Consider the following 25,558-nt stretch of genomic DNA (forward strand, 5'->3'; position numbering starts at 1 on the left):
AAGATAACTTTATATTTCTTTCCAGCAAAGTGACAATATGTTGCCTCAAACACAATGTTGACTTACCTTAGAACAGATGTAGACATCATTGTTAATCTTATTCACGTTGAGTTGATGTTGTGGTCTAACGTTACCACACAACTTTATCCAAAAGAGACACTTTTCTCGGTTGAGATGTGGTATTTCCAGTAATTTTTCTATCTGCTACACCAGGCTAGCGGAACAAATCTCACGTGCCAAACAGCACAAAGGAAACACTGATTTGTAACTTGAAATTGATTTATTTACCAGCTTTAATCAGCTGGTCTGTTTGTTTTGGAGAGAAGGAAACCTCTGTGGATAATTCAGCTCCTGGTAAAAACCTCCTGAACAGTGAACACTGAAGGAATTCTAACCAGGAGAAGTTTCAGCTGGTTGCAATCTGCAGTCCTCACTAAATCCCCTTGAACACACGGCTCCTTTAACAGTTTGTCACTTTGTCTTTTTTACACAGCATGTTTGCACTGAAACAAGAATTCTTCAACATGTTAAAAAAAGATAAACTTTGTAAAGGAGTTCCAGTTTCCAGTTTAGCATCAGTGATATAACATCTGACACAGTGAGACGCTCTCAGAGCGCTGACATCAAATAACAAGAAATGAGGAAATGAGCCGCAGTGAAGGAGAACTTCCTCATCTGTGTGTTTATGATCCATCATCTCTCCACGGTCCAAAGAACACTGTGCTGCTCATGCATTTAAATTTGACAATCGTGTAAACTCATCTGGTACGCTACATGGCCAAAAGTATGCGGACAGCCAAACAATACTTCCTCATGTGATTAAGTGGTAATTAGGAAGCGGTCTGCTGCTGTAAATATCTGTGAGGTCGAGCTCAGAGTCGGCGGAGCTACTGTGAGGTGTTGGATGAGGTCGAGCTCTGAAAATACACTAAAAATATAACTGTAAGCAGCAGCATTAACATTTCTTCCTCTGTTCGTAACCAGGGCTATGTTTAGTATCGTTCCTTAAGTTTAATCACCATATTCTACAGAACAGTTACAAGCAAAGTACTCATCTGATTCTGGTTCTTTTAAATATCAACAGCGAACAAATAAATGCAACAAATTATCAGATTAGAATAAAAAAGGAGGGATTATTATTATTATCACTCAGCCATAATTATTTTCCAGGCGGTATGCTGAAGGTTTCGAAACAGCCTTCAACAGTGGTGTAGTGGTAGTTGATGAGGTGGGTGTACTGCTACATAGGCAGGGTTCGAACTATAAACTGAGCTTCATGGGGGTCTCCAAAATAACAGTGCAAAATAACTCAATTCTTGCCCACACAGCGATGGGACTTACAATTTTTAATCAGCCGTATTTCACCACCTTCCTTTGAAAACAGCCAGGTGCATCTTTCCTTCCAGGATCTCCACTGGTCCTCTCCCCAGTTCTGTGGCGGTCATTCAGCCCCACGAGCTTGATCTTCATCTTGCTCCTCTTCGAGACTGTCTGTGGCTGCCACAGTAGGCCTAACGTTACCACGTGTGGTCTCACATTCAGGCCTGGTAGAGTCCTCAGCGACGTTAGCAGCCGAGCTAATGTTGCAGCCGAGCTAATGTTGCAGCCGAGCTAACGTTGGTGCTGCTATCGTTAGCCATAACAGGTTCCTCACTTGTGGGTTTTTTGAGATAAAAACAAAATGTTCAAGACTCAAACCTTGAAGCAGCCTTTTTTTCGGCGGCATGATGTAGCTATAGTTTGGAAATACAGGCAAACTCGCTTGACGATAAGTCATGCGTTTTTTTATGTAACGTCAGTGTTCCCACGCTGTCAAAGTCAACTCATAGCAGAACAGTAACCTATTCTACAGCGCCCCATGGTGTCTTGGCGCCGTAATTGCAGCCAAAGGCCTGTCATTCACTCGAGAATATCGTCGTTCTTTTGGAAAATATTTGCTTATTTTGGACTAGTTATTTATCTCACTAACGTAAATAATACTCATTACACTGAAAAATACATAATTTGTGATAAAATAGTGGTTGTTAATGTTTTGTTAGAGACCCACACAGATGTATGGTTTTACAGCTTTCATGGGAGCTAATGTCCTCTTTATGGGAGCTCAGCTCCCACTGGCTCCCACATAGTTCGAACCCTGTACATAGGTAGGTTACCGATGAAGAAGTAGGTATACTCTCCTTTATATTACAATGGCTTTATAGCTGATAGGTGGGTATACTGTAACTGGATAGAAAAAGAAGTGGGTATGCCTCGTATACCTGAGTATACCCTCCACTACACCACTGGCCTTCAAACTATAGTAACGTACAGAAAAGATGATTCAGTCGGGCTATTATTTGCTTTAATCACTGAAGTCAACAGACCTATATTTGGGACAGGCCTTTAACTCTTTCACACAAAACTGTTGCTCCACAAAAATCAGGAAATACAATCAAATTGTTGATTTAAACCAGTGTGAATATCACTTGTTTGATAATTAGGCTTCAGATAATATATCAGTTATGAGTTGTTCATTTGATCCAGCTCAGACAGACAGCGCATTATATTTTCCTTTTGATCTGAGGACACTTACAGAACAAAGTAATATGAATAACTTACAGGGTAAGAAGGAATTTGAGGAAGCCAACAACCTGATTTTATACAGCCGAGGAACTTCTATGAAAAAAAAAAAGAACGGGACCAGGCCTCTAATGGAGACAGGCCAATAAAATTGATTGATTGATTTGTCAGAATGTGTAAAGGGACGAGGCATTTAATCGTAGTTTTAGGGTCAATTAATAAATACACTTTAAGATATCAAAGAGAAATTGTATCGCTTCTGATTGCCAGTTAGAAATTGGTTATGTTGGAGGAATTATGACTCAGTGTTTTTCAGCCATGTCTTTAGCTCACTGCTTCAGTCCAGACTGAAATCTCTCGAAAACGACTGGATGGATTGAATTCATGATCCATCGTTCTCAGCTGTTTTAGATTCAGTCTCAGAGTTGTGATGAAAATTCTTTTTAGTTTTAGTCACAATTTAGTTCCAGCGGTCCGACGGCCACTGGCTCCACTGCCGTTCAGAGGCTAACAAAACATCCTGGCACAGACTATTTACTGGAGTTTACCAGCCTGTCGCTCATGCAGCTGTTTTCAGCATTCAATGTCCGATAGTCCACTGCTCACATCTCGTCAAGGAAAATGAAACATAGATTTTGTCTTAGTTTTTATCATCGAGATCTATTTTTAGCTCGTCATTGGCTCGTTTTCGTCATGGACAAAAGGTCGCTGACAAAAAAAAATTCGTCATAGTTTTGGTCAATGAAATAAACACTGGTATAAGCACGATCAGTGAGGAGAACACCTGACATGGTAAACATTACACCTGCTTAACATCAGCATGTTAGCATCGTTATTTTGAGCATGTTAGCATGCTGACATTAGCATTTAGCTCAAGTCATCAGTGTGCCTGAGTGCAAGGAGTTGTTAGCATGGCTGTAGACTCTTGGAGATGTCCACATACTTTTGTCCACATAGAGTAAAAGCAGCTTCATTCATTACTTTTAATCACGTCTTCTTTCCACCCCTCCAATAAACAGTTAGCCTACCCAGGAGCTGATGGAAACATGATCCCGTTCCCTCCAGGCCCTGTAGACCAGAACGTGGTGGAGAGCCAGGGGGTGGAGCTGGACTACACTAACTCCACCTATTCTCGTGGCCACTTGGACCCCAGCCTCCACCACCAGAGCCACGAGGACCGCTCCGCCACCTTCACCCTCACTAACGTGGTTCCCCAGAAGGCCGGCTCTAACGACGGGCCCTGGGAGGACCTGGAGCAGACCATCAACAAAACCTTATCGGCCTACTGTCTCGGAGAGGCTTACGTAGTTACTGGTATCATCCCTTATCAGAGCGACGAACACTGGCTCAAGAATCACCGCGTGGCTGTGCCTGAGTACATGTGGTCGGCCTACTGCTGCCCAAACTACAGCAACAGTCTTCCAGAAGAACTGAAGGATGCTTTTCCCACGTACGCAGCTATCGGCCGCAACGACCGCAACAGCACGGAGGAGATTGTGCCGGTGAGCCAGACGGCAAAGAAACAGTTCAGAGGATACGATGTGAGACAGATGCCACTGGATACACTTGAGATGTATCTGAGGGACAGGTTCGGGACAGTTGTCAGTGTTTTCTATGAGCAGTGCTCCGGGTCGGACTGATCCTGCAGGTCTGAGGCACAAAGCCTATTTGGTTAAGTCTGGGAAAGACTGTGGTGGTCATGGTTAAAGGAAACCAACACTGACTTTAAAATACTGTGATGTGTTTGTTTCCCTTTAAAGACGAGAAGAAGAAGAAAGGAAGAATTAAGTATATTGACAGTTAATGGACTGACAAATCTGCTGATTTATTGCTGCATAAAAAGCCTCTTATAAAGGTTTCACTGATCAAGACAGTGATTCTTATGTTGTTGGGGTTTTTAACCACTGATGTGCGACGTTTGCCCTGAATTTATTTTGGGGCAAATAACAAACAAATAAAGCTTGTTTTAAAGGAAGAGTTTGACTTTTTATTTTCTTGCCATGAGTCAACAAGAAGACTGATACTATCTATCTGTTGAATATAAAGGCGAAGCCAAAAGGCAGTTAGCTTAGCTTAGCATAAAGACCACAGCCTGGCCCCTCCCATAAAACCCCAGGTTTCGTATGGATTAAACACACACACAAATACAGCTTGTTTTAGAGGAAGAGTTTGACTTTTTGGAGAAAAAAAAGATATTTATTTTCCTGCTGAGAGTCACATCTGTCCATTAAATATACATTTGGAGACATGACACTGTTAGCTTAGCATAGCTTAGCATTAAGGCCCGAGCCTGGCCCCCGCCGTAACTTGTTGTTTTTACACCTCAGTTTTCATACAGAGTAAACACACACAAACAAACAGTTTTTTTTAAGCAGCAAAGGGAAGATTGATACCATCTGTCTGGTTAATACAAAGGTGGAGCCATAAGGTAGTTAGCTTAGCTTAGCATAAGGACCATTGCCGGGCCCCTGCCGTAAAACAGTAAGCCTACCTACTTGTTTTTAAGGAAGAGTCTGACTTATTTTCTTGCTGAGAGTCAAAGAGAAGACTGTTAAATATGAAGGTTGAGCCATGAGATGGTTAGGTTAGCTTAGCTTAGCTTAGCATAATGACCATTGCCTGGCCCTCCCATAAAACCCCAGGTTTCGTATGGATTAAACACACACAAACAAATACAGCTTGTTTTTAAGGAAGAGTTTGACTTTTTATTTTCTTGCCGTGAGTCAGCGGGAAAATTGTCTTCTGTCTGGGGGGGTCTGCCGGTCCGACAGCCCATTATTCCAACAACCCATTGGTCCGACATCCCATTGTTCCGACCATATTAAACCCATTGTTCCGAAGTCCCGTTGTTCCGAAATCATCATGGTTTTAGGCACAAAAACCACTTGGTTAGGGTCAGGAAAAGATCATGGTGTGGGTTAAAATGAAAAAGAAAGTGACAAACACATAAGCCGTGAGCCTGCTCCGCCTCAAGCCTTTCCCAACTGACCCAGAGCCGGTCACGGCGCACCATCAAGGCAGAAATACGCCCGCCGGGAGCCGTTCAGCACCGCGGAGAGCTCCCCACACAACCCGGACCCCAGAGTTAATAACAGGAGGTTATGGTGTTTCACTCTCTTCTCTCTGTGACACTTGTATCTCGACCAGTAGCCTACTTTTGTTGCGTTTGCTGATCCTTTATGGTACACAAATACAGGATAGCCTAGTATAATCACATATCAGAACAACGGGACGTCGGACTAATGGGATGTCGGACCAATGGGCTGTTGAACCAATGACATGGACCCCTGTCTGGTAAATGCAAAGGTGGTTGGCTTAGCTTAGCATAAAGACCATAGCCTGGCTGCTACCATTAACAGTTAGCCTACTGGTTGTTTTTACACCTCGGTTTCGATTAACACACAAATACAGCTTGTTTTTAAGGAAGAGTTTTTGGAGAAAAAAAGGTATTTATTTTCTTGCCGAGAGTCAGATCTGTCCTTTAAATATAAATTTGGGGAAATGAGACTGTTAGTTTAGCTTAGCTTAGCTTAGTATAAAGACCATAGCCTGGCCCCTGACATAAAACCTCAGGTTTCGTAAGGATTAAACACAGACAAACAAATACAGCTTGTTTTTAAGGAAGAGTTTGACTTTTTATTTTCTTGCCGTGAGTCAGCGGGAAAATTGATACCATCTGTCTGGTAAATAAAAAGGTGGTTGGCTTAGCTTAGCATAAAGACCATAGCCTGGCTGCTACCATTAACAGTTAGCCTACTGGTTGTTTTTACACCTCAGGTTTCGTTAGGATTAAACACACAAATACAGCTTGTTTTAAAGGAAGAGTTTGAATTTTGGAGAAAAAAAGGTATTTATTTTCTTGCAGAGAGTCAGATTTGACCATTAAATATAAATTTGGGGACATGAGACTGTTAGCTTAGCTTATCTTATCTTAGCTTAGCTTAGCTTAATATAAAGACCATAGCCTGGCCCTTGACATAAAACCTCAGGTTTCATAAAGATGAAACGCACAAACAGCTTGTTTTAAAGGAAGAGTTTGACTTTTTGGAGCATCAGATCTGTCCATTAAATATAAATTTACACCTGTTCCCTGTGGACTGTTCCAACAGGTGTTTTTTGAGCATTCAACAACTCTGTCACAACTTTTTTGGAACATGTCGCAGCATCAAATTCAGAATAAGTGTATATTTTACAAAAACAAATAAAGTTTGAACATTAAATATCTTGTCTTTGGGCTGCATTCATTTGAATATGGGTCATACAAGATTCACAAATCATTGCACTCTGTTTTTATTTACATTTTACACAATGTCCCAACTTTTTTGGAGTTGGGGTTGTACATGAAAATACAGTATTATTTGTGTGTTATGGTATTCCTGAAGATGCATACATTGACCACTAGATGGTGACCTTGTGCAATACATGTATATGAGTTGCATCCTCTGCTCAACAGAATTCGTCTGTAATTCAAAGATGCACCAGACCTCATTATCTTTGACATCAATTTGTGTTTTTGTCTTATTATTTACTATATAATGTCAATTATGTTTTATTCTATATTTGACACAGAAACAACACTTAAGTCTTTTTGTATCACATCAATTTACACAGGCTCAGCTGATGGACGTTTTCTGAACATGTATAAAATAAGAAGAAGTTATATTTGTGCTTCAAATGAAAAATAAATACATGTTAATAACTAGCATAAGATAACTCATTTAGTCAAACATGAACTTGTTCCACCAGTTGGACTCGACGGATGTTTTACCAAGACTTTTTGGTTTTGTATGTTTCTGTAACGATCACTCAGACACAAGTTTGTTCATATCAGACTGGATTTATTGCATGAACACACGGTACAGTCAGTACAGGTGCACAAAGGGCTAAACATATCGAGCACTACACACTGGCATGCCAAACTGGATTATTTTGTCAAAAATGAATCACTTAATACGGACGTTGCCCTGATGGAGGAGTGAAGAGCTTGTCCCACACCTCCACCTTCATGATAGCCCTGCCCATCGGGGACATGATACCCTTGATGTCCAAGTTCCTGCCCACATACGTGAAGCCATTACCTTTGGCCTCATCCCTCAGAAAGCACTTCTGCTCTTTATCGTAGTACATCTCTTTGTACAGCGCCTCACTGCACTCTCGATCTTTCTCATAGATTCCCAAGCCCGCCCAGTTTTTGTAGAGGTTATAGTCGTAGGGCACAGAGAACATTATCGCCATTTTCTCTGTGACACCATGGTCCTGATGATACAGGTCGTAGGTCAGGACGCCCACTGCGCCGGAGGTTTTGCCGCTGCCCTTGGTGAAATTGCACACTTCAGTTTTCATAGAGCCCACAGTGGGCTGGGGTGGGCTGTGGACGTGGCCATTGTCCAGGAAAACCCTTTTTTTTGAAAGGCAGAGAAAAAGCAGAGAGGGAATAAGAGTGACTGCGAGTAATGAACTGATGTAGCTGTGTCTGTATTTGAACCTCAATTTATCCATGCAACTGAAATTGACACACACTCTATTTTTTTGGCAATACTGTCTTTAAGTGTTGCACTTACTTTGGGTCAATGAGCCAATACTTGCTGGAGAGGTTGGTGATCTCAATGGTGACATTTCTTCGGCTTTTGAGGTTAGCAGCCAAAGCTTCTGCTGATTCACTCATGTTGCTGCTGCTGGTGAAGTCTGCAACAAAACACTGTATTAATATAAATATCCTTATGTTAATAGTTGCTATGATAAAAGATGCACAACTTACTGAACAATATTTGTCAGTAAACCTCCAAACACAGCAGAGAAATAATCTGGCTTACCTGTTCGGATCACGGGTGCGCTGCTCGTTTGGGCGATGCCAGACTGGGCTCACTCTTCAGATCATTCTTGTTGGGGAATGTGTGGCACCTTCAGCCCATCCCAAAACTGTCTCCACCCAGACACACCTACTCCCATGTTTCTCGCAGTCTTCCCCTGAGGTATGTTCTGCATACGGAGGCGTGAAGACAGGGCGTAGCCAACGATAAGGACAGTACTATGGTATTTTTGTGTTTTCACAGTGTCTTTATTTTTGCCAAGCCACAAGCCGGTTTGTTCGACCTTTCGTGACACAGTGTCAAATAGTGTCTAATACTTTTACTCCAAATGATTCGCATAATTTTTATTCACTTTAACCTTTGTTACTGTGTGCAAATGTTCATGTGTGATGACTCAAATTAAGTGTGACTGGTGGACTCTAGTGATGTCTGTGTTGTGTACATATACGAGGCCCAGACCGTGGATATTTTTGAAGGCGATCTCCATTTATTCCTCTCCTGACTCTCCCACAGAGCACAATGGGCATGTTACATTTAAATAAGCACAATGAAACACAGAAAACATTCCTGACAGCAAGTGGCAAAACAAAATCCTCCATCACACACAACCATACAAACTCCACACAAGCGACACAAGATAGAAGTGAAGCTGACCCCTTGACCTTTTGGATATAAAATGTCATCACGTTATATCATCATCAGTTTATCCTATTAGACATTTCTGTAAAATTGTGTCATAATTACCTCTGCCAAGGCGGTTATGTTTTCGCCGGTGTTTGTCTGTTTGTCTGCAAAATAACTCAAAAAGTTCGGAACGGATTTTGATGAAATTTTCAGGAAAGGTTTATAATGGGACAAGGAACAGATGATAATAAAATGGCGGGAAATCCGAGCTGCTTGGCGGAGGTCTGCGCTCTCCGAGTGCTCTAGTTAGCGCATGAATTCTTGAGTTACAGTCAAAAACATGTTTTGTGAGGTCACAGTGACCTTTGACCTTTGACCATCAAAATCTAATCAGTTCATTCTTGAGTACAAGTGAACGTTTCTGCCAAATTTAAAAAAAAAATCCCTCAAAGTTTAATTGTGATATCGCCTCCTCGGGAATGAGACAGACACAAGGTCACAGTGACGTTGACCTTTGACCACCAAATTCTAATCAGTTCAATGCTGAGTCCAAGTGAACATTCATGTCAAATTTGAAGAAATTACCTCAATGCGTTGTCACAGTGACCTTTACCTTTGACCTATGACCACCAAATTCATTGCCAAGTCTGCGTGAACGTTTGTGCCACATTTGCAGAATTTCCCTCAAGCTGTTCTTGAGATATCAGGATCACAACAATTAGAAGGATGCAAGTTCACAATGACCTTGACCTTTCACCACCAAAATCTAATCAGTTCATTACAGAGACCAAGTTAGCGTTTGTGCCAAATTTAAAGAAATTCCCTTAATGTGCTTTTGAGAATTATGAGAATGGGATTGACAGATGACAACCCAAAGAACTAACGCCTCTGGTCACAGCTATCGCCGGCGCAGAGGCATAAAAAAGTCAAAGACAAGAAATGTATGAGATTGTTTATTTAAAGCACCCGTACATGACACGTATGACAGACATGTTGTATGTAGGTTTTTAGGACTATGCATCTTTTTTTTATTTCACACCAATGCATTCATTCCAGACTCAATGGGGCATCTTGTCATACAGCTCCAGCTTAATAATGGCCTTGCCCTCATCGGACATGCAGCCCCTCACTTCCAAAAACTTCCCCTTAAACACCACCCCTGAGCCGTCGGCCTCATGCCGCTGAAAGTTGACGAATTCCTTGTCATTGTACATGAGATCGAACAGCTTGTCATTGCAGGGTTTCGTGTGCTCAAAGATGCCCAGCCCCAGCCAGTTCTTGTAGAAGTTGTAGTCAAATGGCACCGAGAACATGATGGCAATCAACTCTCTGCACTGGCGGCTCTGCATGTGGAACAGCTCGTAGGTCATGACGCCCACAGCACCCGATGCCGTGTTGTCGTCCTTGGTGAAAGAGCACACCTCGGTCAGGGCGGAGCGCAGGGTTGGCTGCGGGGGGTTGTAGACGAAGCCACTTTCCATGTGCACCCTGCAGGGTAGAAGGGGGTAGATGCAGTTATGAGTGGTGGAAGAAGTACTCAGATCCTCTCCTCAGTTGAAATACTAATACCACAATGTCAGAAACGTTTTCATTTTCATTCATTCATTTTCTGTAACTGCTTATCATGTTAGGTGTCACGGGAGGGTGGAGCCTATCCCAGCTGACACTGGGTGAGAGGCAGGGTTCACCCTGAACAGGTCACCAGACTATCACAGGACTGACACATAGAGACAGACAACCATTCACACTCACATTCACACCTACGGACAATTTAGAGTCACCAATTAACCTGCATGTCTTTGGACTGTGGGAGGAAGCTGGAGCACCTGGAGGAAACCCACAATGACACAGGGAGAACATGCAAACTCCACCCTGGGTTTGCACCAGGAAATCCTCTTGCTGTGAGGTGACAATGCTAACCACTGCACCACGCTGTACCTACAGCGTAGGCTCTGCATTGACGTGGAGCCTATGCCATACCCTACGCCGTAGCCTGACGTGCACCTCGCAGCGACGCAGACTTCCTGTTTATTTTTGTAAGCTGAAACCATTTCCCTCAGTGGAAACAAAACTTTTATTTTCTTAAATTTCACAGAAGAAACAATAAATTGTGAAGACAATAAAGCCTCCACAAAAAAAAAACATTTAAAGTTTTATACAATGTAAAATGCCATAGGCTGGCGCTAATAACGTTAGCATGTTGTATTTGTTTGGAAAACGTGTTTAGTATAAGACAGTTGTTTTGTCAGTGAATGCTGCGAGTTATAGTGAAGCTGATTTGTGTTTGATACTGTCTCTATTAAGCCATGTTTAATGTGTGTTTAATGTGAGTTTAATGTGAGTTTACTGTGTGTTTTGAATCAACTAAACTTTGCAGCACTTCACAGAAACCCCACCGCCAACTAGTGTTTTAAAGGTGTAACTGCAGAGTGACACAGACACACCACCACACAAGTATAAATGCTCAAAAAGTGCGTAGGCTACAGCGTAGGTTCTGCACAGAGCTGACGCACAAGTATAAATCCCTTAAAAAAGCACTTCAGCATTGGCTTCACTTTTCAGACCCGGAGGCTACGTCCACCTCGTGCATATAGTCTATAGTCACGACCCGCAAAAGATTGGAAAACATTTGTTTAAGCTTCAACAGTTAGTTGTATTTTATCAGATATGAAATTTTATATTAAATCTTAATCAAGTCCTGAACAAATAAATGTACTGGAGTATAAAAGTACCATGAGCTGAAATACAATGAAAATACTCATGTGAAGTGCATCAAAACTGTACTTGAGTAAATGTACTTAGTTACTTTCCACCACCAGTAGTCATGCATAAATGGATTTGAGTATATTTCAGACATTTGGCTGCAAAAAGGCTGCACAGCGATTCTTACTTTGGGTTGACGAGACAGAAGCTCTTGCTGACATTGGTGATCTCTATGGTGCAGTTGCGGTTGGTGGTGAGGGTGTGGGAGTGGGCCTCTGCAGTGTCGTGCATGGTGGCGGCTGCTGGAGACGGCTGGATGACAGGAGGTGAAGAAAAGACCTGCGAACGACAGAAAGCGATTAAGATGTTTTAATGTCTGTTAAAGTAGAAGTTGTAGTTTATGTGGAAACTTCTCTGAATGATCTTCATGAAACAGAATCAGGTAGAGAAATGTATCCGAGACTGACATGATTTATTTTACTGACACAAACTGCTGAGAGGCTGCAAACCATCGTTCTACATGATATAACCTGCGATGCATCCAAACATGACATCACAGCAGCAAACTTTTATCTCGACACAAAATGAAAAGCTACATCCATCTCTGCTGAGCAGCACTGACTCATTTCATCACTACGTTTTAAAGCAGGTCTATGCTCTGTGAATACTGCAGAATTATATGAAGGTAAATGTACTTACTTTATTTTATGTCGCACACGTAGGACGGCAGAGAGTCCTCTGAAAACAGGTCGGAGTTTGATTCGGAGACAAGTATGAAGTCACACCCTAACCCAGGCAGAGTCACACCTCACTGACAGTGTGAGGCGACAGTAGGTGTGTCAGTGCTCACCTGTGATGTCAGTTATGTGTGACGGTTTATACCTGTCAGGGGAACTGCAGGGGAACACACTGGAGGGGAGAAGCACTGATGATGTGTCTGATGTGAATTAAAAGACTGATGATGGAAAAAAAGGTGAACAACACATGAACTTTTTGTGGCTGGCTGTTGTTGGATGAAATACAGAGACGTCTGGAGAGATTTGAGGAGTGAACAGTTGCAGCCCCACCTGTCAGACGGTTGGTACATCTGATAATGACGGTGACTCATTTTAGATGAATCATAAACCTCCTGAACCGGTTCCTCTCAAAGAGCACATTCCGACAGTTGGAAATAAATGATGTTTTCTAAGTGACTGTTTCCATGTTCTGTTGTTTTATTAAAGTTCATGTGCCAAAGACTGATGAATGAGCACGATGTGATGAAACACATGGATGGATCACTGAACTGGGCCCAGGGGGCAACGAGACGACATACTACAAAGACATAAACAGCCACAGAGATGCAAAACAACTAAGATAAGATGCAAACTGACAATAAAGCTATGCACATTACTACAAAGCAACTCAATATGACTGCAAAGAGATGCAAGACAACTACAAAGAGATGCAAAACAACTACAATGAGATGTAAAACAACCACAAAGAGATGCAAACTGCTGTGACGTGACATAAAACAACCACAAAGAGATGCAAAACAACTACAGAGATGCAAAACAACTACAATGAGATGTAAAACAACTACAAAGAGATGCAAAACAACTACAATGAGATGTAAAACAACTACAAAGAGATGCAAAACAACTACAATGAGATGTAAAACAACTACAAAGAGATGCAAAACAACTACAATGAGATGTAAAACAACTACAAAGAGATGCAAAACAACTACAATGAGATGTAAAACAACTACAAAGAGATGTAAAACAACCACAAAGAGATGCAAAACAACTACAAAGAGATGCAAAACAACCAGAGAGCAACCTAAAACAACCACAAAGAGATGCAAAACAACTACAAAGAGATGCAAAACAACTACAATGAGATGCAAAACAACCACAAAGAGATGCAAAACAACTACAAAGAAATGCAAAACAACTACAATGAGATGCAAAACAACCACAAAGAGATGCAAAACAACTACAAAGAGATGCAAAACAACTACAAAGAGATGTAAAACAACCACAAAGAGATGCAAAACAACTACAAAGAGATGCAAAACAACCACAAAGAGATGCAAAACAACTACAATGAGATGTAAAACAACAAGAGAGATGCAAAACAACTACAAAGAGATGCAAAACAACAAGAGAGACACTCAAAATGAGAGCAAAGCAACAAAAAATGAAGATGCAAAAATACTACAAAGAGATGCAAACTGCTGTGACGTGACATAAAACAAACACAAAGAGATGCAAAACAACTACAAAGAGATGCAAAACAACTACAAAGAGATGCAAAACAACCAGAGAGCAACCTAAAATGACTACAAAGAGATGCAAAATACTACAAAGCAACACAGAACAACTACAAAGAGAGAGATGCAAAATACTACAAAGCAACACAGAACAACTACAAAGAGATGCAAAACAACTACAAAGAGATGCAAAACAACTACAAAGAGATGCAAAACAACCAGAAAGCAACCTAAAATGACTACAAAGAGATGCAAAATACTACAAAGCAACACAGAACAACTACAAAGAGATGCAAAACGACCAGAGAGACACTCAAAATGAGAGCAAAGCAACAGAAAATGACCACAGAGATGCAAACTGCTGTGAAGTGACACAAAACAACCACAGAGCAACTCAAAATGACCACAAAGAGATGCAAGTTACTACAAAGCAACACAGAACAGCCACAAAGACCTTGTGTTTTTTGGGGTTTTTTTTGTCTTTGAGACATTTTCTCTTTCAAACTTTAGCAGGATTGTGGATGTGGTATTTAGGCCTCATGTGTTTGTACATTGTTGTATTGTTTCTTTGTATTTATTGAGTAAAGAATTTGAGTCTTTCTTCCCTCACTGCAGACACAAGATGGTCCTCAGTGTGCAGCCATGTTTTGGCACCGTGGGAGGAAACACCACAGAAACACTTTAAACCCTCAGCTGGTTTATAACCTGCATCACATCCAACATGCACGATTTTAAAAAGCAAAATATCAGCTGGTTGAGGGGGGTTTAAAATCACGATGATGTCATCACAATGTGTTGCACCCCCCACCACACACACACACACACATCTCTGTCTCCTCATCTCCTGCCAACTGTACACTGTGCACGAGTACAGCTGTGATCTGTTGTCATAGCAGAGCAGAACGTTTGTGCCAACGCCTCGACTCGTCCAGCCGGTAGAACGACACAGTGTCATCACCACTCCCATCAACATTAGAACATTTCTGTGGTGTCTGGATTTTACCACGTCTGCAGATTAAAACTAATCCACCTCATCAGTCTGATATCAAATTTCAGATCCATAAAAGTACATTTTATCTACTTTTTTAATAAAGTAAATGTTCTCCTGGAGATTCTTTCATGTTTTCCATCAATATCAACTCTGGCAGCATGTGCAAAGAAAACATTTGCCTCTTGCCTTGAACATGCACTATGGGATCATGTCTTCATGGGGATGTTACAGAGTGAGAGTCATCAAAGCAGCCACTCTAGATTCATTATGCTCCTTCCATTAAATCATAGTTTGACAAAATGGAAACACCCAAATTATCTGATCTCTTAATGTTTGCCAGCTTCCTTTCCTCCACACGAAGATAAAGAAAAGTAAACACAAAACCTGATGAGTGAAGTCGTCACGTACATGAAAAGAGGTGACGACCTGAAGGCCCACGTCTGTGCAGGACTCCACTTATTTGATAAATAATCTGTGAGATTAAATTTGTGCTTGTGATCCTCATGAAGGAGGAAGATCTTCTTTATCCACACAGCCCCTGTCTTCATCAGGGGACAAACAGGGGTCAGGCTTTGGAAACATTTTCAATCAACACACAGAAAACATCCTGCAGATAATCAAGTCCTCATCTGTCTCATCTTCGTTCATTTGTGCCACATCAGCGCCATCTTGTGGTCGAATCAAGAGACAGAGGAATAAAGAGACACCAGGACGGACAGATGAAGCTTCCTGCAAGACAACAAAAATGACCCTTTATCCGTCTCTCTTTCTGGACCAGTGGTTCCCAACTGGTGGGTCTAAAAGTGGGTCATGGGTTCTGAATGGTCAAAAGTTTGTAAAAAACAAATTGTATTTTTTAAGTACAGTGAATTTCTGACACAGAATTTTTATTTTGAAGTGCTGTTTCCTGCTGTAGAGTGAGCGACTAACAAACAGCTACCTGACAGAGACAGAAAACCAGCTCAACAACATGGCCAAACACATGTATGACACCGAATATATTAACCTGTGTGGACCTTGAACTGAAGACGAAGGAGAAATCTGGACCAGTTGGGAACCACTGATCTAGACCCCCATCCATCCATTTTCACACACTTATCCAGGGCTGCTACCCAGAGCTCATGACCATAGGTGAGGGTTGGGACGGAGGTGGACCAGTAAATCCAAAGCTTTGCCTTCTGGCTCAGCTCCCTCTTCACCACGACTGTGATGTCGACAGCGCTCGTCTTAAAGTCGAGACAACTCTGTCCCCTGATTCCGGGATCATACCTCATGTGCAGCACGGCGAGGTGGCATAATGGCGTGATATTCACGCTTTGAACAGTCAGTGTAAAATGGTCTCCTAACAGATATTGTTACCACTTCTAAAACTCATCTACAGATCCTCTCAAATATTTTCATTTAATTATTATAATTAGTTTCTCTTTGTAATTTCCCACAACTTATAAAATACAAACATCTTCCATACCTTTAGAAGAATAAATAAATAAAGTTAGTTTTTGGACTGCACAGTGTGTGTGTGTGTGTGTGTGTGTGTGGGGGGGGGGGGGGTCCCACACAGCCCTCTGAAGGTGCAGAGATGTCCCCTGTGTGGCCCCGTAGATTGCGCCCCTGCTACCAAGCTCCTCTCAGTCTGTGTTTGATGGGGAGAAACTCTTCCTCTCTACTTAACAGATTGATGTATCTCAGTCAGATGATGATGATGATGATGATGATGATGATGTCTGTCACGCTGCGTCTGGATATGGAAATGTGGCGCGCAAACGAGGCGCGCGTCTCCACGAGCCGTGCGTCAACGTTCCTGGACAGATTTCGGACCGTGTGAACTACTGATGACTGTGACACGAGGATGACTCTCTCCTCGGCGACCTCCTCCTCTTGGAGAGCGGAGTCTGTGGTCATCTCTTTGGGCTTCGCGGTCATCTTCCTGCTCGGCACCGTGGGGAACTCTCTGGTCCTCGCGGTCCTGTTCCGTAACGGACAGATGAACACCAAGACCACCAACATGTTCATCCTCAACCTCGCCATAGCAGACCTGTGCTTCATCGTGTTCTGTGTGCCCTTCCAGGCCACCATCTACACCCTGGATCAGTGGGTGTTCGGTCCTGTGCTCTGTAAAGTCGTGCACTTCATCATTTTCTTCACCATGTACGCGAGTGTCTTCACCCTGACCGCGGTGTCCCTGGACAGGTGCGTGCTCTCACATGTCATTAACTTCATACTCACAACCTGCAGAATCAGTGCACGTTATTCTGTGAGTGTTCAGAAGGTGGTAAATATTTAAATATTAAGATGTATTGACGGTAAATTGATCACAGGGATGGGGGGGGAATCACAATTTTTTTTTGCTGCAGCTCAGCAGTCAAAGTCCTGCACACACACACACACACACACACACACACACACACACACACACACACACACACACACACGTGTCACCAACATGCAAAGAAACTACCAAAGAATAAAAATAAGAATAAATATGTGTTCATTTGCTCTCATGTTGTACATGTTATAATAATGATATAAATCAATAATTTAAAAAAACAGGTTTACAAATTATCTATATTTTCATATTGGTGTTTGTTTTGTTTCTGTCAGGGAAACACAGAAATCTATAAAAAATAAACGAACAGATTTAAAGTCATTCAGTCCTTCAGTACACTTCACACACATTTGAATGAGCACAAATTCAGTCATAGATATTTACGAAACTATCTTTAACATAACCTTCTTTCACATGAAAAAAGAGTCTAAAACAGAATTATTTAAATGTCCGAAATTATTTTTAAAAAAGTCTAAAAAAATATTATTAAAATGTCCTGAAATATGTTAATGAACTTTCTCAAAAATATTTTTAAAAAAATGTCCAAAAATATGTTTAAAAAAAGAGTCTAAAACAGAATTATAAAAAAATGTCAGAAATCATTAAAAAAAAGTCCAAAAAAAATTATTAAAATGTAAAAAAAAAACAAAAACAAAAAAACAGAAAATAATGTTAGTAAAATGTCAAAAAAATATTAATATGTCCTGAAATATGTTAATGAACTTTCTCAAAAATATTTTAAAAAATGTCCCAAAAAATATTATTAAATAACATTAATTAAATTAAAAAAATTGATAACATTTTCTAAAAAAAGTCCAAAAATATGTTCAAAAAAACAGAGTCTAAAACAGAATTATAAAAATGTCAGAAATCATTTAAAAAAAAGTCTAAAATAATATTATTAAAATGCCCTGAAATATGTGAATGAAATTTCTCAAAAATATTTAAAAAAAATGTCCCAAAAAACATTATTAAATAACATTAATTAAATTTTAAAAAATGTTAATGAAGCATTTGATAAATATTAAATAAATATCCGGATAAATATTGATAACATTTTCGAAAAATGTTGCTAAAATGTCTTAAAAAAATCATTTTTAAAATGTCTGAAAAAATGAAAAAAAAAAAAAAAAAAAAACGTTTTATGAGCTCTATATACTGCAGTGTGTGTATGCGTGTGTGTGTGTGTGTGTGTGTGTGTGTGTGTGTGTGTGTGTGTGTGTTTGCTAGCTGCTAGTTGTCTCACCTGGCAGCTGTAGCTCCGCCTCTATTTCCTTCCATGCTTCGTCCTTCTTTACGTGGTTATGGTCAGAGCTCAGGACACATCATACACACAAGGCTTCACAAGGTTTTCCTCTTTGCTGGAATCCCACACATTTCTCTTAAGCCTGATTTATGGTCCTGCGTTAAATCAACGACGTACCTACATCGTAGGATACGTGGCTACGCAGAAGGCTCGCCGTAGCCCCCGGCGTAGCCTGACGTGCACCTCCCAAAAAATGTAACTACACGTCGAGGCGACGCAGACCCAGCGCAGACAGAGAGGGCTGTGATTGGTTTGCTTGGTAGCAACGCATTTCCAGTTCCGTATTTCCAGATTGCGCCATTCCCGCCATCTTTAAACATCTTCTGTTGCGATGTAGATGTTGCAGTATTAAGGCCCATTTATGCTCAACGTTCAATACGGATACGGACGGAGCCGTCTGTTCGTGCTCCGCGTTCATTTCTCTGTGACTGGAAAAGCCGGAAGCTAAACAAAGAATCAACTAGAGACGGCGATAACCATTCAGGAAAGGAACGCAGCCTCCTACCGCTCTGGCGGTGAAATGGAGTGACGGAGAAGTTCGAAGGGTTCACGACGGCGTCATGGCAACAACGTAGGTATGTCGCAGGTACACCACAGGACCATAAATCAGGCTTTAGCGTGTCTTGTCTCCATGGCGAGCTTCTGTCTGACTGTTTGTTTGGGTTTAGCGCTAGCGTGTCATTTCATGCTGCATTTCTATTGGTTGGTTAGTAGACGTAGGTGATAACAGCAGTCACACTGTGAGATGCTCACTGTCAGAATTTTATCTCAGGCTGTCTTTGATCAACCGGGACAACGACCATACTGTACAACGTAGGACCACCGTTTTAGAGCCATGACCAAAGATATCGCCACGTTTCTTTCACGCCGGTCATCTTTTGTCTGGAAGAGTCCAAAGTCACACAGTGGAAACTGTGATTAAAGCTAATTTCCCCGTTCATGACAAGTGCACAGGGAGTGAATTTTTATATAACTGACCTGTTTCAATTTGTCCAAATATGGTCACTACTGGCTCCAAAAATCCAAGATGGCGGTGGCCAAAATTCCAGACTAGAGGCTTTAAAACAGGAGTCCAAAAACCAACGGGTGGCGTCACATTGGCTGCATTATGTTTATACAGTCTATGATATAAATAAACACAGCCTCAGTCAACAACACAAACTGCACTGGAATGATTTTCATCTTTCAGTAATGACTGACCCGATCTCACGTCTTCCCTCTGCTCTCACAGGTATTTAGTCATTTGCTACCCGCTCCGCTCCAGAGAGATGAGAACACCCAAGAACGCCCTGGTCTCCATCTGCCTGGTCTGGGCCTTGGCCTTGGTTTTCTCAGGACCGTATCTCAGCTACTACGCCCAGATGGACCTGGCCGGCACTGTGGTGTGCATTCCTGCCTGGGAGTCCAAACCACGCGTCATAATGGACGTGTGCACCTTCGTCTTTGGCTACCTCATCCCCGTCCTGGTGCTGGGCCTCACCTACGCTCGCACCATCCGATACCTGTGGACCAGCGTGGATCCCGTGGAGGACATGTCCGAGTCGAGGCGAGCCAAGCGGAAAGTCACCAAGATGATCATCGTTGTCGCCGCTCTCTTCTGCCTCTGCTGGCTCCCCCACCACCTGGTCATCCTCTGCATGTGGTTCGGACGCTTCCCCCTCAACCAAGTCACCTACGTCCTCCGCATCCTCTCCCACCTGGTGGCGTACACCAACTCCTGTCTCAACCCCATCGTTTATGCGCTCGTCTCCAAGCACTTCCGCAAAGGCTTCAGGAAGGTGTTCAGCTGCTCGCTGAGGAGGAGGGAGATCAACAAGGTGCACGTCATCCAGGCGGTGAACACAGTCAGCAGTATGGAGACGTCCAACTGAAGACGCTGAAGGAGAGACGTCCAACTGAACATTACGAACTATGAACATACCCAGAAACTGCTGTCAGCCCTAGAGGGGTCTCCTTTGGTCTGAATCAGGGACTCATGTTGTTCCAAAGTTGTATAATTGCCTAGAGTTGGTTCGTGTTCTCACGGCAGCATTTACAAGAGGACCAGATCAAATGCCTTGTGTGAGAAAGCTGCTCTTGATTGGTCAGAATTTCCATGTGGGAAAAATCCAGGAAGTAAAGCAAACGTTGAAGAAGAGTACACTTGCAAGATAAATGTGACACTTTCTAATGTCACAATGGAGGGACAACTACGCAGGTTGATTTTAGCGCTGCTCATCGTGGACTATATTGCTGTCATTGTTCATTTTAGTCAAACCATACAGTTTGAAAACGAGGCGCGGCTCCAACTAGAAAACAATGTTTTGATGCATTGGATGTGCTGAATGTGCATATTAAGGCAGTACAGGAGGAGGTGCACATTAATAATCCTCCAGGACTGTAACATGCTCATGTTTAACCCAAACAATGTGTCATGTGACTGCAGTTGCTTCACATCCAGGTCGGAACACCTTCTCCTTTCAATGACGTATCTGAATGTTGCAAAAGTGTAATGCATTCAATCAAGAAAAAATAATTTATAAAAAAAAAAAAAAGAATCTGTTTTGATGAAATAATGAGATAATTATTTGAATTATGAGAAATGTTTTCATGGCAAAAAAAATCAAAATTAACAATAGAATAATTTATTAAATTCTCAGAGAAACATAAAAACTTTTCTTAACATTCTAAGATAATTTTGTTATTTCAGAAAAATGGTGAATTTCTTTCCTCAGTGAACACACGCATCTGTAGAATATATGTTTGTAGTTTTACTAATTCATCATCAACCTCGACACACCTCGATGTTTCCTGTGGTGATTCTGACTTTTGACAATATGCTGCATGATAACTTATCGTCATCAGTGTTGTATATTTATGAAATGTGAATGGCTGCATGCCAACAGTGTTGTTGAGTTGTTGAAATAAATGATCTATTAACTCGACTCCTCTCTGTCTGCTTAGCAACATGCTGCCTGGAAATAAACTATCGTCTGACACACACTCGACATTCAGAGAGATTAGACATGTGATGACTTGTGAGACTGTGTTGAATGCAGAGAGGGATGTGTGTGTGTGTGTGTGTGTGTGTCGCTTGATTCTGATGCTGTTAAATGTTAAACGTCTGCAGACAGAGTTTTTTTCTTGCTAAAAACTTTGTGCTAAAATCTGATTTTATCCGAGATGAATCCCAGAAAAGTCCTTAAGATTTTCCCTTAAGTCTGAGTTAAGGTTTCTTTGAAAAAATCAGTTGCACTAAACCTCCTCAAGTCTGTTTACTGAAGGATTTAAGTTTTTCTCCTTATCTTGGTCTGATACTACTCCACCTCCCGACCTCTCAGATCCTCCGAACATTTGTCTTTTAACTGATGGAGGCTGGTGAGTAAGGAGAGATCGTACCTTTGCAGTCGCTGCTCCACTCTCAGTCAAATGCCCCCCCCCCACTGACACTTCAAATGTACATGTTTTCAAAGGCCTTTGGTTGTTTCTGGTGGTTTTAGAATGTTATAATCATTTTAATGTATGTAATTGTTCTTACTGGTTTTATTCTGTTTTACATTGTGCACAACACTTTGGTTCAACTGCAGTTGTTTCTAAATGTGCCAAAGTCAGGACAAAAACATAAAGTAGCTGTGACTCCATCTTGACCTCAACATGGCTGAGTTTACGGAGATCAATGAGAAAAACAAAAGCATCGATGGACACGTTTAATGATGAGCAACTGATTTTGTGCTATAAATTTTCCCAGATGTCAGTTTAGAATTGTGACCGTCTTGTTTTGGATCCTTCAACTTTACAACGCTGCACTCCTGATGATCGCTCTGCAGGTTTATTCAGCGAGGTCTTTCCTGTCAGTTATTGGTGAGGTATTTCGAGGTGCTTTGTGCAGCTGGCCTCTGACTGTAAGGAGGTTTTTCTTACCCAATTTATCCACAGAGGTCTCCTCCTCTCCAAAACGAACACACCAGGAGATTTAAACCGGTAAAAACACTCAAGGTGGCTGCAAAACAGCAGCAGACGCACTCATTGTAACACCACCCCATCAAAACTTTGACCACATGTAAAAAAAAATCTATTTGGATTTTTCAAAGTTTATTTATTCGCTTCAGTGTGGCGGCATAGCTCAATAGTTTTCTAGAATCGTTCATTTTTGTGATAAAAGCACCAAATTTGGCAGAAGTGTTGACAAATATATTTAAAACTAGAAAAGCACTTGAGAGCGCAGACCTCCGCCAAGCAGCTCGGATTTCCCGCCATTTTATTATTTTATCCACTTCGCTTCAACCGATCACCACCAAAATTGTATCATCGGTTCCTTGTCCCATTATCAACCTTTCCTGAAAATTTCATCAAAATCCATTCAGACCTTTTTGAGTTATTTTGCAGACAAACAAACAAACAAACAAACAAACAGACCAACGCTGGTGAAAACATAACCTCCTTGGCGGAGGTAACAAATCTGGATATTGGGGCATCAGAAACTCGCCCCCTGGTGGCCAGAGCAGGCAGTTGAATCCTACCTGCCCATGGACCTGTCCCGTTAATTGGATCCACTCCAAAATGTAATGGCTTCTAAGTTGGACCATGCAACATGCCTCCACCACGTTTTGTGAAAATCAGTTGGACAGTTTTCACGTAATCCTCATCCAAAAAATGAATGGAAGTGAATGGGCGGCCTGTGGGTGGCACGTGGACACGCCCCCTGAGTTGGATCAACACCAAAATTGAACGTATTCTGAGTGTAATTNTTGCCTGTTTAAAATGTCTCCGTCGTCGTGCACGCCCAGCTGCATCGCCGTTAAATCCAGTTTAGCAGCTTCCTTAATTTGGTCCTCCATTAACGCGAGTAGTGGTGAAATACCTCGATAGCATCGTTAATGTGGTCTGTAGGATCTGTAGCGATATAGTGTTATAGATTAATATACTGGAATACAACAAAGCTGCTGTTACCATGGTTTCAGCACCACAAATATAATTTAGAGACCAGTTAAAGTGAAAAATATGTTTCATTCTAATGCAGGACAATAGTAAATTAAAGACATCCAACACAATGGTGCGATTTAGGCTAGTTATTTCTAAGGCCATTTAACAATGTTCAGTGAACATACTTAATTACACTCAGAATACGTTCAATTTTGGTGTTGATCCAACTCAGGGGGCGTGTCCACGTGCCACCCACAGGCCGCCCATTCACTTCCATTCATTTTTTGGATGAGGATTACGTGAAAACTGTCCAACTGATTTTCACAAAACGTGGTGGAGGCATGTTGCATGGTCCAACTTAGAAGCCATTACATTGTGGAGTGGATCCAATTAACAGGACGGGTCCATGGGCAGGTAGGATTCAACTGCCTGCGCTGGCCACCAGGGGGCGAGTTTCTGATGCCCCAATATCCAGACTGGTTTGAAATATATTTGTCAACACTTTTGACAAATTTGGTGCTTTTATCACAAAAATGAGCGATGTTATAGCTAAGCTGCCTCACTACCTTGGCTCCTAATTATATATATAAATATCTGTGAATATTGTTTCCACCTCACAAAGGTGTTTTCTTTTTCATATCCTGCTCTCGTCTCTGATGAGCCTGTGACATGTGGGCCTGACTGTGCTGAAAACTGTTTTGGGTCCCGGAGCTTCAGTGGTAGCAACAGTGAATATTTAGGGGGGGTTAGGCCTCAGTCACACAGTAAGTGTTTAAGCAGCTGGAGGCGGCTTTTTGTTATCATCTTTCATGAGAATGAAGCTTTTTGCTCGCTGTTTTTGTGATGCTACACGCCTACACGTGTTTCTGCGCTCTAGGCCTCTGGTGTTTTTTAAGTGTCATAGGAGCAAACTTAAGGTGCTTTGTGCAGCTGGCCCCTGAGGTTTGATGGACGCCTCTGTCGGCTAATGATGAACTAAATGTTAATAATCCACACTATTGTTTTCTAATGAGTGGCAGCATCTGATGGATTCATAAATCATAACTCAGTGTTTGCTGCATAATTTTCTCATCTGTGTAGAGTGGCATTTGATTGATGAGGACACTGAAGAGACGGCGTCTCTGCAGTGACACCAGGCAGACGAGTTCTTTGCTTGTTATGACGCAGGCGTTAGCAGCGATGGATAACCACCTTAACTTTTCTCATAATTACAAAATATTTTGTCATAATCATGAGATCTTTTCTTGTAATTAAAAGATAACTCATATTTACCTCATTAGAAGTCTAAGTTTTGTTTCTTTGTGACTGCAGAGCCCCTCTGTACAAATGTGACAGAAAAACCCATCAAACCAAACTCTGAGAGCGAGCAGGAGAAAGAAGAAACCTTTTCATTTTGTCTCGACCTTGAGCTGCTCCATGAAACCAGCTTGTAACACGGAGCACAGAAGCACATGGGTTCAAGGATCGATGGTCGCCACTTTTTATCACCATGGAAACCCAGTCTGGAGACGTTGAGAAGGTGTGGTTGTCTTGGTGACACAAAGTGGCTCTCTGTCAGACCACAGCTCAGTTGCACTTTAAACTGCCAACAGCAGTTTGGGATGTTTTAATGACAGGATGTCTGCTCGAAATGTAAAATCCATGAAACGTGAGCCACATGTTGTAGTTTGGAAAGTTTACAGTCTTTTTAGATCTTTTTTCGTCTCTTCTGTTGGAACTACTGACTCAGGAAACAGCACAGACTTTAGGAAACCTCACTGAACACCATTAAAGGGTTAATTCTGATTTGTTTAAGTGGGGCTGTATGAGGTACTTACCCAGTCAGTTGATCACCTGCAGTAGACGTTGGCACGCCCCCAGTTTGGAGAAGCAGGCAGCAGTCCGACACAGAAGCTAAGCAATGTACTGCTGTGGATGGGGAGCCACAGCGATCGGTCGCATTTTAGCCATTTTGAAGCATTTTTCTGTTGTTATAGCGCCACCCAGTTGCCAATTAGAGTTAAATTTCTCCAGTCACCTTGAGGCGTCCTGTTCTACATATCTACCAAGTTTAGTAAAAATCCATATGGCGGTTAGGCCTAGA

The 25,558-nt window shown here is 41.7% G+C and overlaps 5 protein-coding genes across 6 annotated transcripts in view; 3 read left to right on the forward strand and 2 right to left on the reverse strand.

The window, feature by feature from the left end:
- Positions 1-4,534, forward strand: part of LOC126399478 (endonuclease domain-containing 1 protein-like) — a 7,235-nt gene extending 2,701 nt beyond the window's left edge. The window contains exon 2 of the mRNA XM_050059487.1: positions 3,579-4,534. Coding sequence (XP_049915444.1) covers positions 3,579-4,199 — 621 coding nt within the window. The 3' untranslated portion in view covers positions 4,200-4,534. The remainder of the gene's footprint in view (positions 1-3,578) is intronic.
- Positions 1-25,558, forward strand: part of plaub (plasminogen activator, urokinase b) — a 396,726-nt gene that overhangs the window by 228,721 nt on the left and 142,447 nt on the right. The gene's annotated exons all lie outside the window — the stretch shown is intronic.
- On the reverse strand, positions 7,491-8,419 carry LOC126399494 (DELTA-stichotoxin-Hcr4a-like). The gene is made up of 3 exons (XM_050059506.1): positions 8,373-8,419; positions 8,121-8,244; positions 7,491-7,957 (listed from the first exon to the last, which is right to left on the reverse strand). The coding sequence occupies exons 2-3, from the start codon at positions 8,222-8,224 to the stop codon at positions 7,507-7,509; spliced, it is 555 nt and encodes a 184-aa protein (XP_049915463.1). The 5' UTR covers positions 8,225-8,244; positions 8,373-8,419; the 3' UTR covers positions 7,491-7,506.
- Positions 9,950-15,419, reverse strand: LOC126399496 (DELTA-thalatoxin-Avl1a-like). Of its 2 annotated transcripts, none has more exons than XM_050059509.1 (3): positions 15,350-15,419; positions 11,884-12,035; positions 9,950-10,481 (listed from the first exon to the last, which is right to left on the reverse strand). In XM_050059509.1, the coding sequence occupies exons 2-3, from the start codon at positions 11,985-11,987 to the stop codon at positions 10,052-10,054; spliced, it is 534 nt and encodes a 177-aa protein (XP_049915466.1). In that variant the 5' UTR covers positions 11,988-12,035; positions 15,350-15,419; the 3' UTR covers positions 9,950-10,051. The 2 variants fall into 2 exon arrangements, with proteins under 2 accessions (XP_049915466.1, XP_049915465.1); XM_050059508.1 differs by lacking the exon at positions 15,350-15,419 and adding an exon at positions 12,396-12,601.
- On the forward strand, positions 16,710-20,987 carry LOC126399476 (galanin receptor 2a). Its single transcript, XM_050059483.1, has 2 exons — positions 16,710-17,131; positions 19,805-20,987. The coding sequence occupies exons 1-2, from the start codon at positions 16,791-16,793 to the stop codon at positions 20,442-20,444; spliced, it is 981 nt and encodes a 326-aa protein (XP_049915440.1). The 5' UTR covers positions 16,710-16,790; the 3' UTR covers positions 20,445-20,987.

The sequence above is a fragment of the Epinephelus moara genome, chromosome 13 (assembly GCF_006386435.1).
Source record: "Epinephelus moara isolate mb chromosome 13, YSFRI_EMoa_1.0, whole genome shotgun sequence".
NCBI classification, from domain to species: domain Eukaryota; kingdom Metazoa; phylum Chordata; class Actinopteri; order Perciformes; family Serranidae; genus Epinephelus; species Epinephelus moara.